General features: G+C 42.9%; 1 protein-coding gene across 1 annotated transcript in view; it reads right to left on the minus strand.

The window, feature by feature from the left end:
- Positions 1-22,473, minus strand: part of RFX6 (regulatory factor X6) — a 176,131-nt gene extending 153,658 nt beyond the window's left edge. The window contains exons 1-3 of the mRNA XM_077487064.1: positions 21,950-22,473; positions 19,940-20,096; positions 15,409-15,532 (exon numbers count right to left, since the gene is read on the minus strand). Coding sequence (XP_077343190.1) covers positions 15,409-15,532; positions 19,940-20,096; positions 21,950-22,172 — 504 coding nt within the window. The 5' untranslated portion in view covers positions 22,173-22,473. The remainder of the gene's footprint in view (positions 1-15,408; positions 15,533-19,939; positions 20,097-21,949) is intronic.
- Positions 22,474-23,826: the final 1,353 nt, after the last annotated feature.

Below are 23,826 nucleotides of genomic sequence, written 5' to 3' on the forward strand. Positions count from 1 at the left end.
TACTTGGGCACCACATGCTTGACCAGACATATGTCGACCTGCCATGCAGTTCATTGGCAAGCGTACCTAAAAGACCAACACCAAAGAACAAAGCGGACCTCTCCTTGCTCCTCATCAGCTGGGATCTCCAACCCCACTATACCTTCAGTCCTCTCTGAAACCTGCTCTGAGAGGAATGAATGTGTAGAATTAGGTGTGTCACAGCCAAGTACTTGTGGGCAATCTGCTATCGGTACACCGACGTCCGATTGTACCAGGCAAATTTCCCTGCCCCAGCTGCTGCACCATCGGAAGAAGTTCACTTTTTCTCACGGAAGGCAATTCTGGTTCTCTACTGGCATGTGGAAGGCAATGTCTTGGCCTTGCTGGACAGGGCGGTCAGTGGTAAGGTGCATATTACCGCTTACTCATGGTCCAGCAGGCATGGCCAGGGACGTTACCTATCTTACACACCGCATTGGCTGACTCTTCTGGCAGCTGGGAAGGATGCAAGACAAGGTGCAGTAGTGTTGCAGGTTGTTCCGCCACCACACCTCCAAAATTCTACTACTGGTGATTGTGACACGCCTCTCTCCTCCACCCCCTCCTCTTCTTCTTCCTCCATGGCCTCTTCCTGTGCTTTGTCCTCAGAACCAGCGGTGCTCCATAGACGTTCAAGGGGCTACGCAAGTATGCGGGCAAAAAGATGCCATGCTGTGCTTGTGCTGGTGTGCTTGGGGGAGAGGAGCCACACTGGGGCAGATATTCTGTCAGCTCTGCAGGGGCAGGCTGAGAGGTGATTGATGCCACGCCAGCTTAAGCCAGGAATGGTGGCTTGCGACAATGGCACCAACCTCCTCTCTGCCCTCTGACAGGGACAACTGACCCATGTGCCCTGTGTGGCTCATGTCTTTAACTTGGTGGTGCATCGGTTCTTGGGCAGGTACCCGGGCTTACAGGATGTCCTGAGGCAGGCCAGGAAAGTCTGTGTACTTTTCCACCGGTCATATAATGCCAGTGCTTGGCTGACTGACCTCCAAAGGGAATTGTACCTGCCCAAGAACCGCCTAATCTGTGACATGCCCACCAGGTGGAACTCAATGTTGGCCATGCTGCAGCGGCTGCACACGCAGCAAAGGGCCATCAATGAGTACCTGTGCGACTACGACACCAGGACAGGGTCAGGGGAGCTTGTTTTTTTTTCCCCACGCCAGTGGGCCATGATCAGGGATGCATGCACTGTTCTGTCACCATTTGAGGCCACGAGGATGGTGAGCAGTGACAGTGCATGCATCAGGGACACTGTCCCTCTTGTCCACCTGTTGGATCACATGCTGCGTGGAATAATGGACAGGGCACTTGAGGGAAGAGGAGGACTTCCTTACCTCTCAAGGTAATTTTTCAGACAGTGTTCCTGCTGGCCCTCCGATCACACAGGAAGAGGAGGAGGAGGAGGAGGAGGATTGGGTCAGCATGGAGGTGGAGCCTGGCAATCAGCATCAGCAGCAGTTTTTAGGGATTATTTACAGTCCCAAGAAACCCGTGGACTTGTATATGGCTGGGAGGAGGTGGCTGCGGATCATGTCGTCCTTAGTGACCCAGAGGACTCCGGACCAAATGCCTCAGCTAACCTATGCTGCATGACCTCTCTGATCCTGCAAAGCCTGCGGAAGGATCCTTGTATTCGTCTGATCAAGGAGAGGGACCATTACTGGCTGGCAACCCTTGATTCACATTACAAGGGTAAGGTTGCAGACCTTATCTTGCCATCGCAGAGGGAGCAGAGGATGAAACATATTCGGGAGGCCTTGCAGAAAGGTCTGTGCATCGCGTTCCCAGAGACTGGGAGGTAACAAATTCCTGGTCCTGGACAACATGTTGCTGAGGCTTCGGTCAGTCACAGAAGGAGTGGGGGAGAAGGTGTCTGTCTGACCAATGCGTTCAATTTTTTAGTCCGCAGCCTCAAGGTATGATTGGTTCCAGCAACCATCGCCCGGGTCTGATTTACATGGTGCAGGAATACCTAGGGGCAAGTTCAGACTTGGACACCTTTCCCACCGAAAATCCTCTGGGTTACTGGGTCTTGAGGATTGATCACTGGCCAGAGCTTGCACAGTATGTAATTGAGCTACTGGGCTGTCCTGCTTCCAGCGTTCCTTCCTTCCTTCCTTCCTTCGGAACGCACATTCAGTGCTGCTGGAAGCTTTGTAACCGATCACAGGATGTGCCTGTCCACCGACTCGGTTGATCAACTGACCTTCATAAAAATTAATCAGTCTTGGATCACCACCAGCTACCAAGCACCTGGTGCTGATATAACCGAATAGTTCTCATATTATGTCAGATCCCTTCAAGACTGCCTATGCTGATGCTGAGTGACTATCCTGTTATGCCAAGTGACTACCCTCTTCCTCATCAATGATCATGCTGATAGCTTGTAAGAACATTTTTGGTTCTGGGCCCAATTTTTCATCCCGTTTAACAGGAGCATGTAATTACAATTTTTGATGCAATATTTTGCAGGAGGGTTCGTTGCTGCACTCAACTACAATATTTGTGAGTGGTTGCAGTGTTGGGCTCATTCCTGCTCTCCAACTAGGGTTTCTGTGAGGTGTTGCAGTATTGTGGCACCAGTGCCTAAGTCCCAATTTTTGTGAACCCGTTGAACAGGTGCATGTAATTACAATTCTTGATATAATATTTCACAGCAGGGCCCATTCCAACGCTCCCACCAAGAGTAACTGTAAGGACTTACAGTGTTATGGCACCAGCACCACCACCACCACCACCACCAAATGCCCAATTTTTTAGCCCCTGTTTAACAGGGGCGTGTAATTACAATTTCTGATCCAATACTTTGCAGCAGGGCTCATTCCTGCTCTCTAACTAGAGTTTCTGTGAGGTGTTGCAGTGTTGTGGCACCAGTGCCTAAAGCCCAATTTTTTTACCACTGTTCACCAATGGCATGTAATTACAATTCTTGATATAATAGTTCACAGCAGGGCATTCCATGGCCCACCAAGAGTCACTTTGAGGGCTTACAGTGTTGTGGTAACACCAACACCTTAGGCCCAAATTTCTGCAGAGCATATAGGGCAGGCCCCTACTTTCAAACATACAAGTTACAAACGTCTCCTATTTGCAAACGGAAGGAGACAACAGGAAATGAGATTAAATCTACCCCTAGGAAGGGAAATTCTCTCCTGTAAGAGTTGATATGGGAAAAACGTGTCTCCTCTCCACTGATGCTTTATCCTAATCCTTGTTTTACTAAAAACCATACATTTTCAAAAAATATTTGTCATTGGCACAGAAGGTGAGGTGAAATCTTCTGAAGAGGTGCACAGACAGTGTTACAGGGGTGATAACCCTTCCCTATGTTTTCCAAAAAGCTTAAAAATTTTTTTTTTGACTGGTGCTACACTTTAAAAATGTACCAGTTCAAAATTACAAACAGATTCTACTTAACAACAAACCTACACAGTCCCTGTCTTGTTTGCACCGCCTGTATACTGCTGTTCTTAGTATATAGGGCCTGGGGGCCCCAAGCCTTTCCTTTTTTTAATTTGGGTAAGGGTTCCCCTTAATATCCATACAAGACCCAAAGGGGCTGGTAATGGGCAGGGTGGGTACAAATGCCATTTTTCTCAATGATTTTCATCCATATTGCCGGGACTAGACATTTCATTAAAACCGCAAGCAGTTTTAAATGACTTTTTTCCATTATAAATGTCATTTTGTGCCGGGACTGTTCTAAATACTATAGACACCCCCAGGCACGATATTTAAAGGAATATTTAACTTTTTTTTCACTTTAAGCGTCATTAAAATCAGTGCTCACGAAAAAATGGCAGTTTTTAAAACTTTTTTTTGCATTGATACATGTCCCCTGGGGCAGGGCTCGGGTCCAAACCCTTTTTAGGACAATTAGGCCGCGTACACACGGGCGGATTGTCTGCCCAACTAAGTTCGTCAGACAATCCGACAGACAGTCCGTTCAAAATTTGCATGAACGGACTTGACCACACACGATGAGCAGACAGTCCGCTGAAAGCGTGCGCGATGACGTGTACAGCACGTACGACGGGACTAGAAAAACGACGTCCTATACACTGAAATGCAACCTTCGGCCGTGTAAATCCTTTCTGAGCATGCGCCATACTTAGTTCGTCCAACTTGCCTACACACGAGCGGACTGTCCGCTGAAACCAAGTTTGGACGGACAAAACCAAGTTTGAACGGACAAAATTTCGGAAATTCCGTAAGACTTTGTTCGTCAGACAGTCCGCTGAAAAAGTCCGCTGAAGCCCACACACGAGCGGATTGTCCGCTGAAACACGGTTCAGCGGACTAAGTTGGACAGACAATCCGCCCGTGTGTACGCGGCCTAACTTGCATATTAGCCTTTTAAATTAGGACTTCGAGCGTTCGAGTCCCATTTACTTTAACAGGGTTCTAAAGTTTGCGCAAATCTTCAGTCCGTTCGCAGGTTCTGTTGCGAACCGTACCAGGGGTTGTTCGGCTCATCCCTACACAATACATACAGTGCACCCATAGTTACTATTAGACTTCTGGTCATGTACACAATACTGTGCACCCATAGTGCAGCTGCTACTACTTTTCTGGTGGTGTACACAGTACACAATACAGTGCACCCATAGTTGTTATTACACTTCTATTGGTGTACACAATACCGTGCACCCCTAGTGCAGTTGCTACTACTTTTCTGGTGGTGCACACAGTACACAATACAGTGTAGTGTGGTTTTGCTAAACAAAATTTACAGCATGTCCGGAAGGCCACCAAGGAGAGGCAGATGCTCACAGGCCACTCAAAGAGGGGAAGCAGGCTCTGTGTTTACAGTCAACAGTGCTGGTCACGGTGCATCCTCAGCACGTCGCCGTGGCAGACGCTTGCCCTTTTTTTCTGCAGCTGGCCGTGTTATTGAGCCACAACATGCAGAAGAGTTGGTGGTATCTATAACAAAGCTGTCCTCATCCTCCTCATCCTCTGTCACTCAGAGTAGTTTGCTTGCCAATGTGGCCTATTCCATTGGCTCCAAAAAGGACAAGAAGCTGCAGCATACTGCCAAGTTTGCTCCAGTGATGAGGAGGGAGGTGATGATGAGGTCACAGACTCTACTCGGGTGCCTGATAGAAGAGAGGAGGAGGAGGCACATCTCCAATGAGGCAGGATGCCCTCCAGGGGGCAGCTTAAGGGCAGCCACCCTATTTCATCACACCGCAGAACTAAGCAGGTGCAGGGCGCTGCTGACTCCCCGCATATTTTGAAAATTTCTTTGGTGTGGGCCTTTTTTGACACATGTGCAGCAGATCGCACCATTGCTGTTTGCAACATATGTCTGAGGCGAATCAAAGCGTGGCCAAAACAGCAGCCGCTTGGGCACCACATGCTTGACCAGACATATGACATATCCCATGCAGTCCGTTGGCAACAGCACTTAAAAGACCCACATCAAAGAACAAGGTGGATCTCTCCTTGCTCCTTTTTAGCTGGGATCTCCAACCCCACTATACCTCCAGTCCTCACTGAAACCTGCACTGAGAGAAATGAATGTATAGAAATAGGTGTCCCAAGTACTTACGGCCAATCTGCTAGCGGTACACCAACATTCGATTTTAGCAGACAAATTACCCTAGCCCAGTTGCTAAACCATCAAAAGAAATTTGGGCCCAGCCATCCACATGCTCAGCGTCTGAATGCTAGCTTGGCCAAACTGCTAGCAATGTAACTACTGCCTTTTCAGCTGGTAGACTCTGCCCCCTTTCGTGAATTTGTGGAATGTGCGATACCTCAGTGGCAGGTTCCCAAACACCATTTCTTTTCACGGAAGGCCATTTTGGCTCTCTACCAGCATGTGGAAGGCAGTGTCTTGGCCTCGTTGGACAGGGCGGTCAGCAGTAAGGTGCATACTACTGCTGACTCATGGTCCAGCAGGCATGGACAGGGACGCTACCTTTCCTTCACAGTGAACTGGGTAACTCTGCTGGCAGATGGGAAGGATTCAGGACAGGGTTCAGTATTATTGGAGCTTGTTCCGCCACTACGCCTCCAAAATGCTAGTGGTGATTCTGCCACAGCTCTCTCCTCCACCCCCTCCTCTTCTTCTTCCTCTATGGCCTCTTCCTCTGCAGATTTGTCCTCTGAACCAGCTGTGCTCCATAGGCATTCAAGGGGCTATGCAAGCACTCTACAGGTGCTTGAGCTGGTCTTCTAAGGGCACAGGAGCCACACTGGGGCAGAGATTCTGTCAGCTCTCCAGGGGCAGACTCAGAGGTGGTTGACACCACGCCAGCTTCAGCCAGGAATGGGTGTATGCGACAATGGTACCAACCACCTCTCTGCCCTCTGACAAGGACACTTGACCCATATTCCCTGTTTGGCTCATGTTGTGAATTTGGTGGTGCAGCGGTTCTTGATCAGGCCCCTGGGCTAACAGGATCTCCTGAGGCAGGCCAGGAAAGTCTGTGGTGCTCGGCTGGCTGACCAGTGTTCGGCTGGCTGACCTTCATAGGGAATGCAACCTGCCCAAGAATTGCCTCACTTGTGACATGCCCACCAGGTGGAACTCAACATTGGCAATGCTGCAGCAGCTGCACATGCAGTAGAGGGCCATCAATGAGTAACTGTGTGAGTATTGCATCAGGACAGGGTCAGGGGAGCTTGGCTTTTTCTCGCCACGCCAGTGGCTACTTATCAAGGATGCGTGCACTGTCCTGTGACAGTGCATGCATCATTGATACTGTCCCTCTTGTGTTCCTGCTGAAGCACACGCTTCGTGGAATAATGGACAGGGCACTTGAGGCAGAACAGCGGGAGGAAGAGGAGAACTTTCTTACCTCAAGGCCCCTTTTATCTAGATAGTATTCCTATGGGCCCACTGATCACACAGGAAGAAGAGGAGGATGATTGTGTCAGCATGGAGGTGGAGGATAAGCCTCAGCATCAGCAGCAGTCTTCAAGGGATCATTTTCAGTTTCCAGAAGCCCATGGAGTTGTACAAGGCTGGGAGGAGGTAGTTGAGGATCATGTGATCCTTAGAGACCCAGAGGACTCAGGATCGAATGCCTCTGCAAACGTATGCTGCATGGCCTCCCTGATCCTGCAAAGCCTGCGAAAGGACCCTAGGATTTGCGGTATCAAAGAGAGAGATCATTACTGGATGGCAACCCTTCTTAAACCACGTTACAAGGGTAAGGTTGCAGAACTTATCCAGCCTTTGCAGATGGAGCAGAGGATGAAACATCTTTGGGAGGCCTTGCAGAAAGGTTTGTGCAATTAGTTTACAGAGCCTTGGAGGTTACAACTTCCTTGTGCTGGACAACATGTTGCTGAGGTTTTGTTCAGTCACAGAAAGAGCGTTGGAGAAGGTGGCTGGCTGACCAATGCTTTCAGACAATTCTTCAGTCCTCAGCGCTAAGGTCTGATTGGTTCCAGCAACCATCGCTAGCATCTGAATTACATGGTGCAGGAATATCTAGTGGCAAGATCAGACTTGGAGACCTTTTCAACAGAACATCCACTGGGTTACTGGGTTTAGAGGATGGACCACTGGCCAGAGCTTGCGCAATATGCAATTGAGCTACTGGCCCAGACTCTGTTTATCATCTCACATTCATAAAAATGGATCAGTCTTGGATCACCAGCTACCAAGCACCTGATGTTGATGTAACCAATTGATTTTTCTATGGATGTGGGATCCCTTGAAGACTGCATATGCTGAGTGACTATCCTATTATGCTGAGTGACTATCCTATTCCTCCTCGATCTTCATGATGATAGTTTCTAAGAATATTTTTGGTTCAGGGCACCACCACCACTACTTGAGGCCCAATTTTTCTGTCCCTGTTTAACAGGGACACATAATTAAAATATTTGATCTAATATTTCACAGCAGGGCCTGTTCCTGTGCTCAACAAGAGTATCTGTGAGGCTTTACAGTCTTGTATCACCACCACCTAAGGCCAAATTTTTCTGCCTCTGTTTAACAGGGGCATGTAATTACAATTTTTGCCCTACTATTTCACAGCAGGGTTTGTTCCTGCGCTCAACAAGAGAATCAGTGAGGGGTTACAGTGTTGTGGCACCACCACCACTGCCTAAGGCCAAATTTTTCTGCCCCTGTTTAACATGGGCACGTAATTAAAATTTTTGATCTAATATTTCACAGCAAGGCCCGTTCCTGCGCTCAACAAGAGTATCTGTGAGGCTTTGTAGAGTTGTGCCACCACCTAAGGCTCAGTTTTTCTGCCCCTGTTCAACAGGTGCATGTAATTACAATTCTTGATATAATATTTCACAGCAGGGCCCGTTCTAGTGCCCACCAAGAGTAACTGTAAGGACTTACAGTGTTCTGGTACCACCAACTCCTAAGGCCCAATTTTCCCGCAGAGTGTATATGGCAGGCCATATAGTATATACAGGCGGCCCCCTATTTTCAAACATCCGTCTTACAAACGACTCCTACTTACAAACGGAGGGAGACAACAGGAGGTGAGAGGAAATCTACCCCTAAGAAGGAAAATGCTCTCCTGTAAGGGTTAATATGGGAAAAAGGTGTCTCCACTGATGCTTTATCACCAATCCTTGTTTCCCTAATAACCCCAAATTTTCAAAATCCAATTGTAATTGGGACAGAATGAGATGAAATCCTCTGAGCAGGGGCACAGACAACAAAACAAATGTTACAGGGGTGATAACCCTTCCCTATGTTATCCAAAAAGCTTAAAAATATATTTTTGGGCTGAAGCCACACTTAAAAAATGTACCTATTCCAAATTACAAACAGATTAAACTTAAGGACAAACCTACAGTCCCTATCTTGTTTGTAACCCAGGGACCGCCTGTATACTGCTGTTCAGAGTATATAGGGCCTGGGGGCCCCATGCTTTTTTGAGGGGGTACGGGGTTCCCCTTAATATCCATACCAGACCTGAAGGGCCTGGTAATGGGCTGGGGGCGGGGGGAGACCCATGCTGTTTTTCTCAATGATTTTCATCTATATGTCTTTTATTCCTTTAGAAATTTCATTTTGTGCAGGGACTGTCCTAAACATGGGAAAAATGTGCCACTTTACAAGGATACTATAGTCACCCCCCAGGCACGATATTTAAAGGAATATTTCACTTTTATTATTCACTTTAAGCATTATTAAAATCACTGTTCCTGAAAAAACTTTAGTTTTTAAACCTTTTTTTTTGCATTGATAGATGTCCCCTGGGGCAGGACCCGGGTCTCCAAATACTTTTTATGACAATAACTTGCATATTAGCCTTTAAAATTAGCACTTTCGATTTTTCACGTTCATGTCCCATAAACTTTAATGGTGTTCGCATGTTCACACAAATTTTTTGCCTGTTCACATGTTCTGCCACGAACCGAACTGGGCGGTGTTCAGCTCATCCCTACTTTCCATACAATACAAAAAAATATAGCGACTTCTAGTATCCGCTTGTATCTGTCAGGTAAAATCAACATCATTTGCAATCAATATAGATACACCTCTAGAATATTAATCAATATAATCCGTGCAGGCTGGTGATCCACATGAGGCTGGTATAGCAATCCCAGAAGAAACAATACAAAAAACACCTCCAGAATATGAGTGATATTGCATGCTAAATTGTGCACATTTTAGGTAGTTTAAAGTAGACAGATTTAGATGAGTTTCCTGTAGGCAGATAATAGAAGGAGAAAACTGTCTCAGAGTTGTAAACATACTGTAGCTTGTCTCTTCACTGGATCACCAATACCTCTAACATTCCAAGATATCAGAACTTTCTTTTTAACTGACATAGTATAATAATATCAGCTTTAAACTGCAATTCCCCACTTCTCTCAATACAGGTTTTTGATTTTTGCTAATAAAGTCCCTCTCAATCCTACAGTGAATGGAAAAAACCTTGTAATAAGAAAAATGAAAAATCTATACAATTAACCACGTGCCGACCGCCGCACGACGATATACGTCGGCAGAATGGCACGGGCAGGCATATGGGCGTATATATAAGTCCCTGCCTGCCCGCGGGTGGGGGGCCCGATCGGGCCCCCCCCCGGTGCCTGCGGCGGTCGGCATTCCTTCGAGAGCGATCCGGGATGAGGGGGCGGCCATTCATTCATGGCCACCCCCTCGCGATCGCTCTCGACGAATGGAAATCCCCCGTGACATCACTTCCTCTCCTGTAATGTAAACACAGGAGAGGAAGTGATGTATTCTCTCCTCCGTGTCGGTATTTTTCGTTCCGACACGGAGGAGAGCGGATCGGTGAGTTGCACCAACACTCTACACACACAGTAGAACATGCCAGGCACACTCACACCCCCCCTTTACCCCCCGATCACCCCCCCAATTACCCCTGCCCCCCAGTCACAGTGACACCAATGTCATTTTTTTTTTTTTTTTTTTTTTGCATTGGTGTCATTTGTGACTGTAATAACTGTTAGAGCAGTTAGAGTTAGCCCCCTTTAGTTCTAATGTACCCCCCTAACCCCCCCAATAAAGGTTTAACCCCGTGATCACCCCCCGTCGCCAGTGTCACTAAGGCTGGGTTCACATTGCAGCGGTTTATGAGAACGAATGTGATTCGCACCGCACTGCAGTGCAAATCACATCCGATCTCTGTGCGATTCGAGTTCAGCCATTCGCCGCACCCGCCACACCCGCCGCACCCGCCGCAAATTCGCACGGGACCCTTTTTTTGGCCCGCAGCAGAATCGGATCGCATGGGTGTTCACACCATGCGATCCGAGTTTGCAGATCGCACTGCGATATGCGAACTGATCTGGGGGTGTCAGTAACATTTCACTGACACTCCCAGCAGTTCGCATAGGGCAGTGTGAACTGCCGCCGGGAGGCATGCGATGCGGGAACCCGCCGCGGATTCGCGGCGTTTCCGCATCGCTCCAGTGTGAACCCAGCCTAATAAGCGATCATTTTTCTGATCGCCGTATTAGTGTCACAGGTGACGCTAGTTAGGCAGGTAGGTATTTAGGTTCGCCGCAGCTTTTTATAGCGCCAGGGACCCCCATATACTACCGCATAAAGCCCCCTGATTGCCCCCTAGTTAACCCTTTCACCTGTGATCACCATATAACTGTTACAGGTGACGCTGGTTGGTTAGTTATTTTTTTATAGTTTCAGGGCACCCGCCATTTATTACCTAATAAAGGTTTAACCCCCTGATCACCCGGCGGGTGTCATTTGTGACTAATAACTGTTAGGGCAGTTAGGGTTAGCCCCCTTTAGTTCTAAGGTACCCCCCTAACTCCCCCAATAAAGGTTTAACCCCGTGATCACCCCCCGTCGCCAGTGTCACTAAGGCTGGGTTCACATTGCAGCGGTTTGAGAACGGATGTGATTCGCACCGCACTGCAGTGCAAATCACATCCGATCTCTGTGCGATTCGAGTTCAGCCATTCGCCGCACCCGCCACACCCGCCGCACCCGCCGCAAATTCGCACGGGACCCTTTTTTTGGCCCGCAGCAGAATCGGATCGCATGGGTGTTCACACCATGCGATCCGAGTTTGCAGATCGCACTGCGATATGCGAACTGATCTGGGGGTGTCAGTAACATTTCACTGACACTCCCAGCAGTTCGCATAGGGCAGTGTGAACTGCCGCCGGGAGGCATGCGATGCGGGAACCCGCCGCGCATTCGTGGCGTTCCCGCATCGCTCCAGTGTGAACCCAGCCTAATAAGCGATCGTTTTTCTGATCGCTGTATTAGTGTCACAGGTGACGCTAGTTAGGCAGGTAGGTATTTAGGTTCGCCGCAGCTTTTTATAGCGCCAGGGACCCCCATATACTACCGCATAAAGCCCCCTGATTGCCCCCTAGTTAACCCTTTCACCAGTGATCACCATATAACTGTTACAGGTGACGCTGGTTGGTTAGTTATTTTTTTATAGTTTCAGGGCACCCGCCATTTATTACCTAGTCTCACTAGTGTACTCCTAAATTTAGGGGTGTCTACTTTCCAAAATGGGGTCATTTGGGGGGGGGTTTGTGCCATCTTGGCATTTTATGGCCTTCAAAACTGTAACGCCCTTAGAAAGCCTGAAGGCGGTGCTTGGTTTTCGGGGCCCCGTACGCGGCTAGGCTCCCAAAAAGTCCCACATATGTGGTATCCCCGTACTCAGGAGAAGCAGCAGAATTTATTTTGGGGTGTCATTTCACATATGCCCATGGCATGCGTGAGCAATATATCATTTAGTGACAACTTTGTGAAAAAAAAAAAAAAAAAAAAAAAGTTTGTAATTTTCCCGCAACTTGTGGCAAAATATAAAATATTCCATGGACTCAACATGCCTCTCAGCAAATAGCTTGGGGTGTCTACTTTCTAAAATGGGGTCATTTGTGGGGGTTTTGTGCCATCTTGGCATTTTATGGCCTTCAAAACTGTAATAGGTAGTGAGAAGTGAACTCAAAAATTTACGCCCTTAGAAAGCCTGAAGACGGTGCTTGGTTTTCGGGGCCCCGTACGCGGCTAGGCTCCCAAAAAGTCCCACATATGTGGTATCCCCGTACTCAGGAGAAGCAGCAGAATTTATTTTGGGATGTCATTTCACATATGCCCATGGCATGTGTGAGCAATATATCATTTAGTGACAACTTTGTGAAAAAAAAAAAAAAAAAAAAAAAGTTTGTAATTTTCCCGCAACTTGTGGCAAAATATTAAATATTCCATGAACTCAACATGCCTCTCAGCAAGTAGCTTGGGGTGTCTACTTTCTAAAATGGGGTCATTTGTGGGGGTTTTGTGCCATCTTGGCATTTTATGGCCTTCAAAACTGTAATAGGTAGTGAGAAGTGAACTCAAAAATTTACGCCCTTAGAAAGCCTGAAGGCGGTGCTTGGTTTTCGGGGCCCCGTACGCGGCTAGGCTCCCAAAAAGTCCCACATATGTGGTATCCCCGTACTCAGGAGAAGCAGCAGAATTTATTTTGGGGTGTCATTTCACATACGCCCATAGCATGTGTGAGCAATATATCATTTAGTGACAACTTTGTGTAAAAAAAAAAAAAAAATTTTTTTTTGTCATTATTCAATCGCTTGAGGCAAAAAAATAAAATATTCAATGGGCTCAACATGCCTCTTATCAATTTCCTTAGGGGGTCTACTTTCCAAAATGGGGTCATTTGGGGGGGTTTTGTACTGCCCTGCCATTTTAGCACCTCAAGAAATGAGATAGGCAGTCGTAAACTAAAAGCTGCGTAAATTCCAGAAAACGCACCTTAGTTTGTAGATGTGACAACTTTTGCGCAAACCAATAAATATACAATTATTGACTTTTTTTTTACCAAAGACATGTGGCTGAATACATTTTGGCCTAAATGTATGACTAAAATTGAGTTTATTGGATTTTTCTAATAACAAAAATTAGAAAATATCATTTTTTTTCAAAATTTGCGGTCTTTTTACGTTTATATCGCAAAAAATAAAAATCGCAGAGGCAATCAAATACCATCAAAAGAAAGCTCTATTTGTGGGAAGAAAAGGACGCAAATTTTGTTTGGGTACAACATTGCATGACCGCGCAATTACCAGTTAAAGCAGCGCAGTGCCAAAGTGTAAAAAGACCTCTGGTCATTTACCAGCAAAATGGTCCGGTCTGAAAGTGGTTAATAGTCATACAGATATTACCGCCAAGCAAAAAACTCAAAACTCTTTATATCTTCACATAAAAAGAAGCTATTTGTAATCACATTGAATATGCACACCAAATATCAAATGTAATTGTAAAGAAAAAAAAAATATATACAAAACTCACAAAGAGCCATAAAAAAACCACCACACAGGGGCTAGTACCAGATAAACCAAAATCAGTATTATATATATTTATTTATATATATATATATATATATATATATATAAATATAAAGAAAACTTAACACCTGGCTATTATAAAAAAAACATAAATACAAAAATAACCTCTATCCCAGCCCCATCCAAAAGCACCGGAAAAAGATTGAAAAAAAACTCCAACAAATCAACATATAACAATAATAAAACCAAAGGGCATGGACATTTTCATGCCGTCTGGTTAACTAAAAAAAAAGAGGAAAAAAACAAAACAAACACTCCCCGCGGGAAAAAAAGAATAGGGAGTCCATTCTAAATTTGAATGGACTCACTCCCCCGACTCTATCAAAAGGAATATATTCCAATACTTCCCATTTAATCAAGTAAATAAGCTAGTAAAAGAATATTCTTCCCCTTTACCCCCAATCCCTTTCCCCCTGCATCTATAGATACATAAGCAATATTATGCACTATAATCACTATTTATTGTAGTGCCTATCTAGCCATTCAGTGGTGGCTTGCGGAGTATCAAAAAAATAAAGTCCATATTCATATCAACATTGCAGAATAACGTAAATAAATGGATCTTCTATATACTGTATACTCCAATCACCATGTTATTACTAAAGTGCAAAATTGCTTGATATAAAGTGCTTATATATATAAGCGCTCACCAGATTACATCAGCCACCAAGTGACCACCAGGCATGTAGTAAAGAGCATACTTGTTTCATCCGATGTACTCATTCATAGATCTTATATATATATATATCCTTTGTGAAACCAGCTCACATCCAAATCATCTGTAAAGATGGCTCCTCCATGAAAAGCCACAGAAAGGCATGGATAGTGTAATAAAAATTTTTAATAGCTTAAAAAGCAGCACTTACAAAAATCCATGATCAGTATAAGGCACAGCAGAAATCAAAGATACAGCTACAAAGGAGAGTAGAAGCCCATCCGACACCATTTGAGTGTTCGTAGTGCTCGGTGTGCGTCTCAGCTGTCTACGGAAGTGCAGGTCTCGTGTAATGCATGTCAAGCCTCACTTTCAATGCATTTCATGCTCAAGCGTGCGTCATCAGGCATTTGATATTACATTTGGAACTGAATCCCACCTCCCCATTTAAAATGTTTTTGAAAACATTGATGAACTCACCCTAAAATATTGCACGCCTTTACCAAAGTCACTTCCATTATAAAAAAAAACTTAATTCCATGTATACAATCTTCCAAATATAAGTTGCTGAGTTGACACATAAACAGCAGAACATAAACTGGATCCTTAAAGTTAGGATACCTATGGATGTGACATGAGTGTCATCCTAGAGCCCACTCCTACTGTCCCTCTTTACTGTGCATCTGACCTTACCCATTAAATCTGCAGCCAGTTCTAAAACTCAAAAACACTAAAAATAATGTCAAACATGGCATTTTGCTAACCACAGAAAACATTACAATGGGAATCCTTGCAATGTCTATAACTTAGCAGGAGAGAAATGTTTAACAAAAGTTGCACAAACATGTAAAAGAGGCCATTATTGCTTCCAGGCCTATAACTACTAAACCAATCTATTTCTAGAGTGTATATGAAAAACAACATACCTTTCCAAAAGTCGCTGCACAAGCTGGCTCCAATTTCTCCTTTCTGCAGAAATCTAGATAATGTGCGTATAGTATACACCTTGGCAAGCATACCCCTTCACATACAATGTAGTTTTCTTCCAACCTGTGATGCAAAAGTCATACTTTTCATTTGTATTCATCTCACTCCTTTTAAAAGGCATACTACATTTGTTTGGATTGAACATACTGGGGAGATAATTTCTTTGTAATCTTATCAACATTGCTTTCTTTTCTCTAGCTATTTATCAATGTTACAAAAAAAAAATTTGTAAATGACTATATTTAGACATTTCTTTCATAATTTAGTAATTGAATAGAGAAATGTTTCTATGGGCACTGTGTCCTGTACATCGTGAATCTGTTCTTTGTTAATGTGATTGGAACCGCCAGGAGCTGTGTGCAGGCGGCCTATGTAAGTCTATAGGGATGTAGTCACCATACAGAAGCTAAGTTGACAGGCTTGCAGGGGTGGACACGCAGCCACAAATACTGAAATACTGTGGTTGTAAAACGTGTATTATGTGGAAAATCGTGGTGATTTAACTGCACTTTTGCGGCTGCCGGTTAAAATGTTCCTATCATGAACACGATTCTACCGTTTCAACAGAGGGAGGTTAGGGGAAGTTGAACCTCCTCTAACCTCAGCAGCTCCTAAACGATCCTTAAAGCCTACTTAAGGCTCCTTTTGTCTGAACTGGACTTTGGCTCTGTGCAGCTGCTGGAGCAGAAGAAGCTGCCTTGTGTGAGTCATGATTATTAGTTTACATAGGACTATGGACTCACCCAATGTAAGAATGCTGGTGCTTGATGTTTGGCCCAAAGCTGTCACATGGACTCAGTCACATACTCTTCAATATCCAAAAGTATGAGGCAGTTTCTTTGCTCAGTGTAAATAAATAGTTCAGTTTAGAGGGGGAATGAAGGAAGGTGAATCTGTATTGGTGGGGAGCAGGGCAAATATGGGCAAATATTTCAAGGTCAATCTATAGTGTATTTTTGGAAAATTTCATAAGATTTTACTTGAAAGAAAATGTTTGTTTAATGTTTTACTTTCTTTTTTCCCCTTAGCTCATACTACATTTCATATGCAGATTTGTAAACATCCCCTCTAGTGTCCTTCTGTATTTCAGAGAATGTAATCAGCCTCCTGGAGATAAGTTCAGTTAAGTCAGTCATAGACGGTTCAAATCTCGGCTGGTTCAGCAGGAACCGAACTAGATTCAAACCATGTATGTGTAGGCTGAATGTACCCAAGTTGATCGATCGATCAACTTGGGTACAACCAGCCTACCAGATTTTACATGTGATTATTGCTAGCGGCTGTAATAGCCACTAGCAATAATCACTGTGTTTTCCCAGGGGGGCATTTGCCCCGACCCCACCACCCCTGCCAGGACAACACCCAACCATAGTAAATTTCTTTACTGCAACCACAGGTTGTTACAGGGGAATCCCTCCCGCTGAGACATTGGGTTCTCCCAGTAGGGATGGCTTCCCCCACCCCCGTTGGGAGAACACAATGGCTCGTGGGAGAGATTCCCCTGTAACAACCTGTGGTTGTTGCAGAAATTTGCTTTGTCTATGGTCGGCCTTAGTCCTATAGAGATTGTATTGTTTTCAGTCTCTCCGATCTGATTCACTGACTTTAATAAGAGAAAGGGACATTTAAGCTGGGTATATACGTTACGTTTTTGTTTTTTTATCCGTTCAACCAGCAGATTGAATAGAAAACAAACTGACGGGTCCCAATATCAACACAATGATGTGTGGTGCAGGGATGTCTCCCACTGAGCAATTGTATTCTGACAGGGGGGACTTTCTCCCCACCCAAAATACAGCTGCAAGGACTGATCGAATGCTGATTTTCCAGCAAGACCATTTGACAGAAGCTGGATATTAGACCGGCTTCTGTTAGACAGTGGTACACATGTACCAAAAGTCGCATAGTTCCTGCTGTTTGGGTACGTGTGTGTGGGCTTTAAGCAAACATTACTGGCAGCAACTGTAAGCTGGAAGCACATGTAATGAGGGAATATAGCTGCTTTATGTACATTTTAGTTTACAAACTATATACAGAAATACATTTATGCTAGATTCACACTGCTGCAATCCAATTTTAATCCAATTTTCAGTGCCATTATGTAGTGCAAATTGGATGGAACTTGAATGTAGTTTGCATATTCTATGGGGCCAAAATCACACTCGAATTGCACCAAAGTATTATAGGAACCTTTTCCAAAAGCACGCAGTGTGAAAGGAGCCTTATCAAAATATACAATGATGTGACGATTTACATTAGGCTAATTGCATTCTGTTATAGAGTATATTTACTAACTTGTAAAAGGTTTCTGTAGAAAGTAGGTTTTACTTCTTCCAATATTTTTTGTTTTAAGTTAATAACCAATTGAGCTGTTCAAAAGTACATACAGACATAGGATATTTAAACTCAAGAACCAAAACATAATATATTGCAAGCTTTATACAGTATATATTTTCAGGCTAGTTACATTTTTGCAAGTACAGATAATACCTGTGGTGGTGTTTGCAGTGCAAGTTGGAAGCAAGCAGCCTAAAGTGACCATGCTGCTCATCCATAGATGCAGTACATTAAAGTGGTTGTAAACCCTTACAAACCACTTTGACCTACAGGTAAGCATAGATTAAGGCTTACCTGTAGGTCCAAGAAATATCTCCTAAACCTATACGGTTTAGGAGATATTTACAAAAAGACAGCCACCGCTGTCTACGGTGCATGTCCTATAGACAGAGGCGTGCAGGCGCACTGGGCAGGCCGCAGATCACGGCTATATGCCACTCGTGCCGGCTCCCGTGCGCATGCGCGGCAGTGACGCCATCGCAGCTCTGGTGAATCACAGCGGTGAAGTCACTCCGGGATACATGGCAGCAGTGAAGATGAAGCGGGAGGACTGCTTTGGGGGCTTCATTCTCAGGTAAGTTATTCATAATGAGCTAGTATGCTATGCATACTAGCTCATTATGCCTTTGCCTTGCAGGTTGTATTTATTTTATTTTTTTAATAGCCTTTACTTCCTCTTTAAGTGAGCTTTGTCATCCTAGGAAATGTATTACTAACAAGATGACCAGGTGAAAATAAACGTAAGAAAGCCTGATAAAAAAAAAATGCATCTACCATGTATAAAGACTGGTAATCTGCAATCAGTTACACTCAAAGAAATCAAATATGAAAAAACACTTTCTACAAAAATAAATATTTATGTTACTGAATCCACAAGCATTTTTAAATTGAAGGCCCATTCCACACAGGGCAGGCTCTGTTGGAGCCCGCCTGATCAGCAGGGAATCTTTCCATTGATCCCCACTGAGCAGGCGGACGGCTGGTTCGTAACCACTGTTGATGCAGAGCAGACACAGCCTGCACTCCTCTATGGGCAGTCAGATGTAAACGGACCACCTGTCCCTTTACACTCGACCCCCATTCAAACTGATCTGCCAGAGAGATGGGGAACAGATGTTTTTAGCAGACAGGATCGGAATTGATGTCAGCAGGTGCCAATGGGCACATGTCTGTTGACACCCACCACTCCATAGAGGAGACTAGAGGGTGTGATCGGGTCTGCCTGAAAAACTGACAGACCGAACCGATCGGTTCGCCCATGTGAAAGGGCCCTGATCCTCAAGCACCCAACAATGGAAGAGAAAATTTTATGTTACCACAGTTCCTTGCTAAACAGGAATCAAGAGGGATGCTATGCACTGTGAGTTATTCTACCATTGCATAGTGCTACTTAACAGGTTTTCAGGCACTGTGAGCTGGACAGAGAGACTCACAACATCCAATAAATAGGTGAGTGGGGGCGGGGGGTTTACTAAAACTGGTGCACACAGAATCTGGTGTAGCTGTGCATAGTAACTGTTCAGCTTCTAACTTCAGCTTGTTCAATTAAGTTCTGACAATATGCCCAGGTTCACACTGAAGCATTTTGACATGTGATTTGACATGTCAAATTGGATGTCAAATCAGCGGCAATTGCCACTAATGGCACCGTCCTAATCAGTGCAATGCCGTATCTGCGACATCGCACCAATTTCAAAAGGAGTTTCTGTACTACTATTTGCAATTTTGAGCTGCAATTTACATTGGCATCTGTGCAGAAACCTGCACAGATGTCTCTAAAAAAGCTGCCGAAATTGGGACTGACATGCGGTAGTGAAATCATTGCTCAGTGTGAACCTGGGCTAAAACTTGAAGTTGATTGGTTTCTGTGCACAGCTTGCCCAGATTCTGTGTGCACCAGTCTTAGTAAATCCCCTCCGATGTCTTGCTATTATTACTGGGGTTATTCATAAACATTTTTGGACACTTTTAACCACTTTTGAAAACACTGAAACTCTTTTTATGATCAAAAGTAGGTTGATATTACCATAACATTGCTGGATTCATGGACACCATTAACATTTTCTTACTTCTTCTTCATAGTATAGAGAATCAGAAGAAAATTTAAATTTCATATGAATTTATTATACTCACCATTGTAAAGTGAGCTGTGTCTGTTTCTTCTTATCCTTAATAATCTGTGTGATTGATTTTTTCTGTGCTGCTTTATTGCAAATAACTCTATCCTTCCTATAAATGATATCAAGATCTTCATCTTCTGATGAACACGTGTCATTCGTCAGATGTATCTCTGAATACAAACAGTAAAAAACATAGGATATGTAAATGTATGTATCATTCATATTCTTATCAATTTCTTCATATAGATAATATCACTAAAAACATATTTTTTTCTGGTCCTTGTAAAAATAAATCATATTCTCTACTTTATTGATGCCATGGAATAAAAATGATGTATGTATACAGTAAAGATATTATGTACTTCATATACAAATATTCATGTAATCGAATCAACATGACCGTCAAGTTTTTTTCTTGGTGACGACTCGTTTGACTGTTCATTGACTAGTTTCGGCTTTGGTGTGAGTGTTCCCACATTACTCTGACCTTTAATATGTTCCAAAAGTATTCTTACTGTATGAAATGTATTTGTCAAAGCATATATACTTATAATCTTTATTTGTATTTTAGTACCTACCCCCTCTGTATTCTCCTGAAGAAGTGGGCAACCGCCAAATATGTTGAGAAAATCTGATGGCCTACCAATAACCCCCCCGGAAGAACGTCTCTGCTAGAGTTGACTCCCGTGGTGGGGGTGTAGGAACCGTCAAGAGGGAATTGTTTGCATACCCCTTTTTGTCCTGATGGACTGTTTTTACATTTTGTATCTGTATGTAAATAAAATGTATTGATTTTAAACAAACCTTGTAATGAACCCTCAATGGTACCGAGAAAACCATGCTGCCCCACTCTATCCAAACTCTCTCTTGTGACCATCAAGTAATTACTATATTTAAAAGGAGAGGTTGGCACTGGCAGTAGCATCCTCCAAGCTCTTTCACTACAGTTTTCCTTGATGTAATTATTCCAAATGACAATTCTTGTAGCTAAATGTTGAACTCAGTTGCAAATGTATGTAAGCATTTATAACAAACCCACATATACATGCATTATTTGCATTGATATATGCTTGCAAAATGACATTTTTAACACATATATAAATTTATATATATTTCATACTATTATTTTATTCTATTAGATTGTAAGCTCCCAGGAGCTCCCCCTAACCCTGTTGTATTGAATTGTATTGTCGTACTGTCTACCTTAAGCACTGCATAAACTGTTGGCTCTATATAAAATCCAGTATAATAATAACAATACTATGTAAATAATAATAATAATCTAAATAATGTTAAATTTTTACCAAAAGTACAATATACAACGTAGCAGTCCTGAAAATTGGTGTTTACTTCAGTTTTACAAATAAACTGATAACTATGATATTACATTTGATTGTTTGAAGAAAATATGACATCTCAGGACTGAATACAGAGAAAAGAAGTGTGTTGCCAGATACCTACACCTTTGGAAGATCTTTAGAATTGGGCTGTGTGTGGATTGTAATCTTTAAGTATGTTCTCTGGGTACAAAACCATTGTTTACATTTGAACTTTTTTGCCAGTAGCTTATACTTCTATATTAGCTTTGCAGAGATATTTTTTAATGCTGAGGTTCAGAGTATGTGCCCCCCCCCCCATGTAATAAAACTCTGTATGTGTATGTGAGCATCAGATGCATAACATGAAATGTAATGGTTATGTAATTTATTAACTGACTGCTGTATTATATTCATTGACATTTTCAAATGTATGCCCTATGTGCCTATCGTGAGCATCAGAAGTGTTCACGATCACCTACCAATATCCTAAAAAATTCCAAAAATGTATCATTGATCGCTGCCATTTTTTAGAAACCAATAAAATAAATTTCTGGAAGGGGCCCGTTACTTCCCAAAAGTGGTCTAATCAGGGTATCTTCTAGTGCAAAGAACAACTAGATAGGTATACCATGCACTGACACCCATTTTCTGTGAAAGATCTGCCTATCAATGGTCTAAATATTATATAGAGCTGGAGTTCATACCTGTTTTTATTCCAAGACCAGTTGGAGTTTCTTCCTCATCTGGTGTAAGCATTATTCCATCATTCCTCTCCGTGCAGAGACTCTCCTGTGAATAAGCCATAAGCTCTTTCTCCACCATAGACCCATAGCAATCCGGTATCCTTGTGTTACTTTTTTTGTGTGGATCTCCAGTTTGAAATGGACAGTCTCCCTCTTGTGTCTCAGAAAACTGTTCAATTGGCATTATATAAATGTACAATTATTCCAGCTCATCAACTGTCAAAGAAACTCAGAAGACAAATTCACGATTTCAGTCTAAAAAAAATCCAACCAACATCCCAGGTGTTATAGAATAAATATAGATATGAATTATAAAGAAGACCATGTAAAAGTCCATGTGGAGCGTATTGCTTGTCTGGTCCTTCACGAGCTTCATACAATATTTGCTTTCTGGTCTGACAAATGTTGCTCTAAAAGCTTTGACATCACTGGCTATTTTAAAGTATAGCTAGAAGCACACCCTGTTGTTGGCCTATATCTCCTATCAAATGAAAGGCAGTTGTTCATCTAAAGGTTGGAGCCTAGATTTCCAGGTGCTTTTATTTTGACAAAAAGTCACAGAGGGGTAGAGATAATGACTCTGGATGTGACGTAGCCACAGTAAATTGGGTTATCTGTTGTCTCAAAAAGATAGAAAAAATGGTGGTGATCACATCAACCATATTAATGATTAACAGGTTGAAACAATCCTGTCAGATTGTGTGAGGCAAAGGGATGTTTGTTTATTATGTGTTTCCATATCTAGAGCTGCTAGAGTCAAATATGTGGTCTTTACATCTCTGAGACAGAATAAAAATCAAAGGAAAGTGTATGGAAAAAAATATATTTAGAAACCAAAAAGGAAAAAAAATCAGAATTTATCAATCTGATTTTTTACCAAGAATCAAGAATGAACAAAGTTATCCCATTTACCTGTGTATAGACATATAAATAATATGTACAGTAATGAGAACTAATACAATATTATATAATACAATATTCATATACTGTATTGGTGTATGTGGATGAATCTGCTGAAGTAATTTCTTATAACATGGTAATTTCACTTTTTTTTCTCTGAAATCTGCACTTTTGGTTAAGTTATTTCAATTTTTTTCCCTCTTTTCTCTAATTTCAGATTTTGCCTATGTGTAGATCTTTCAATGCTTTTTTATCATTTCTCCATCATTATAAAGCAGTAAAAATGTTTACACTTCAGAAACTACTTGCAATTTTTTTCTTTGATAAACTTGCAAACATTAATAATTTATAATGTAAGTGTCAGGTTTTCTCAGAGTATAAAAATGGAAATTACAGCTGCAATTTTTATAGACATTTTCTCCAAATTTACTAGTTCAGTGTCCCCTCTCACCTATATATAAAACTGTAGCATAATTACTGGCAAAAAGGTTAACAATCCTAATAATATTAAAAGCTGCAAAGAGAATTATTTTTGAAAGATGCCCCCTATGTAGGCATAAAATTGAATTTTATCTAAAATATAAAACAATATTATTTTGCAGCTGTGGAGGCCCCATCATCATAATCAAGAGTGAAAATCTGTTCAACTTGGCCAAAAACATGAAATGTGTTTGGTACACAGTAAGTTACATTTCTCACATGTTAAAAACCACATTTCCTGTGTGTATTTGTTCCATAAGAATAACTAAAATTCCAGGACTGGTTCATGCACAGGCTGTGCTATGGAAAGCAGACACTAGATGGCTCTGGTCCAAATCGAGAAGCATAAAACAACATGAAAAAAAGAACAAAAAGTAACAAAGGTTAAAAAAAAACAAGTGTAAAAAGTCTACAGTAGAAAGACAAAGTGTGTTCCCTACTGGCAATTCATGCTGTCC

Source organism: Lithobates pipiens, unplaced genomic scaffold (genome assembly GCF_037356315.1).
Source record: "Lithobates pipiens isolate NorthernLeopardFrog02 unplaced genomic scaffold, aLitPip1_a1.2 Scaffold_18, whole genome shotgun sequence".
In the NCBI taxonomy this organism is placed as follows: Eukaryota; Metazoa; Chordata; class Amphibia; order Anura; family Ranidae; genus Lithobates; species Lithobates pipiens.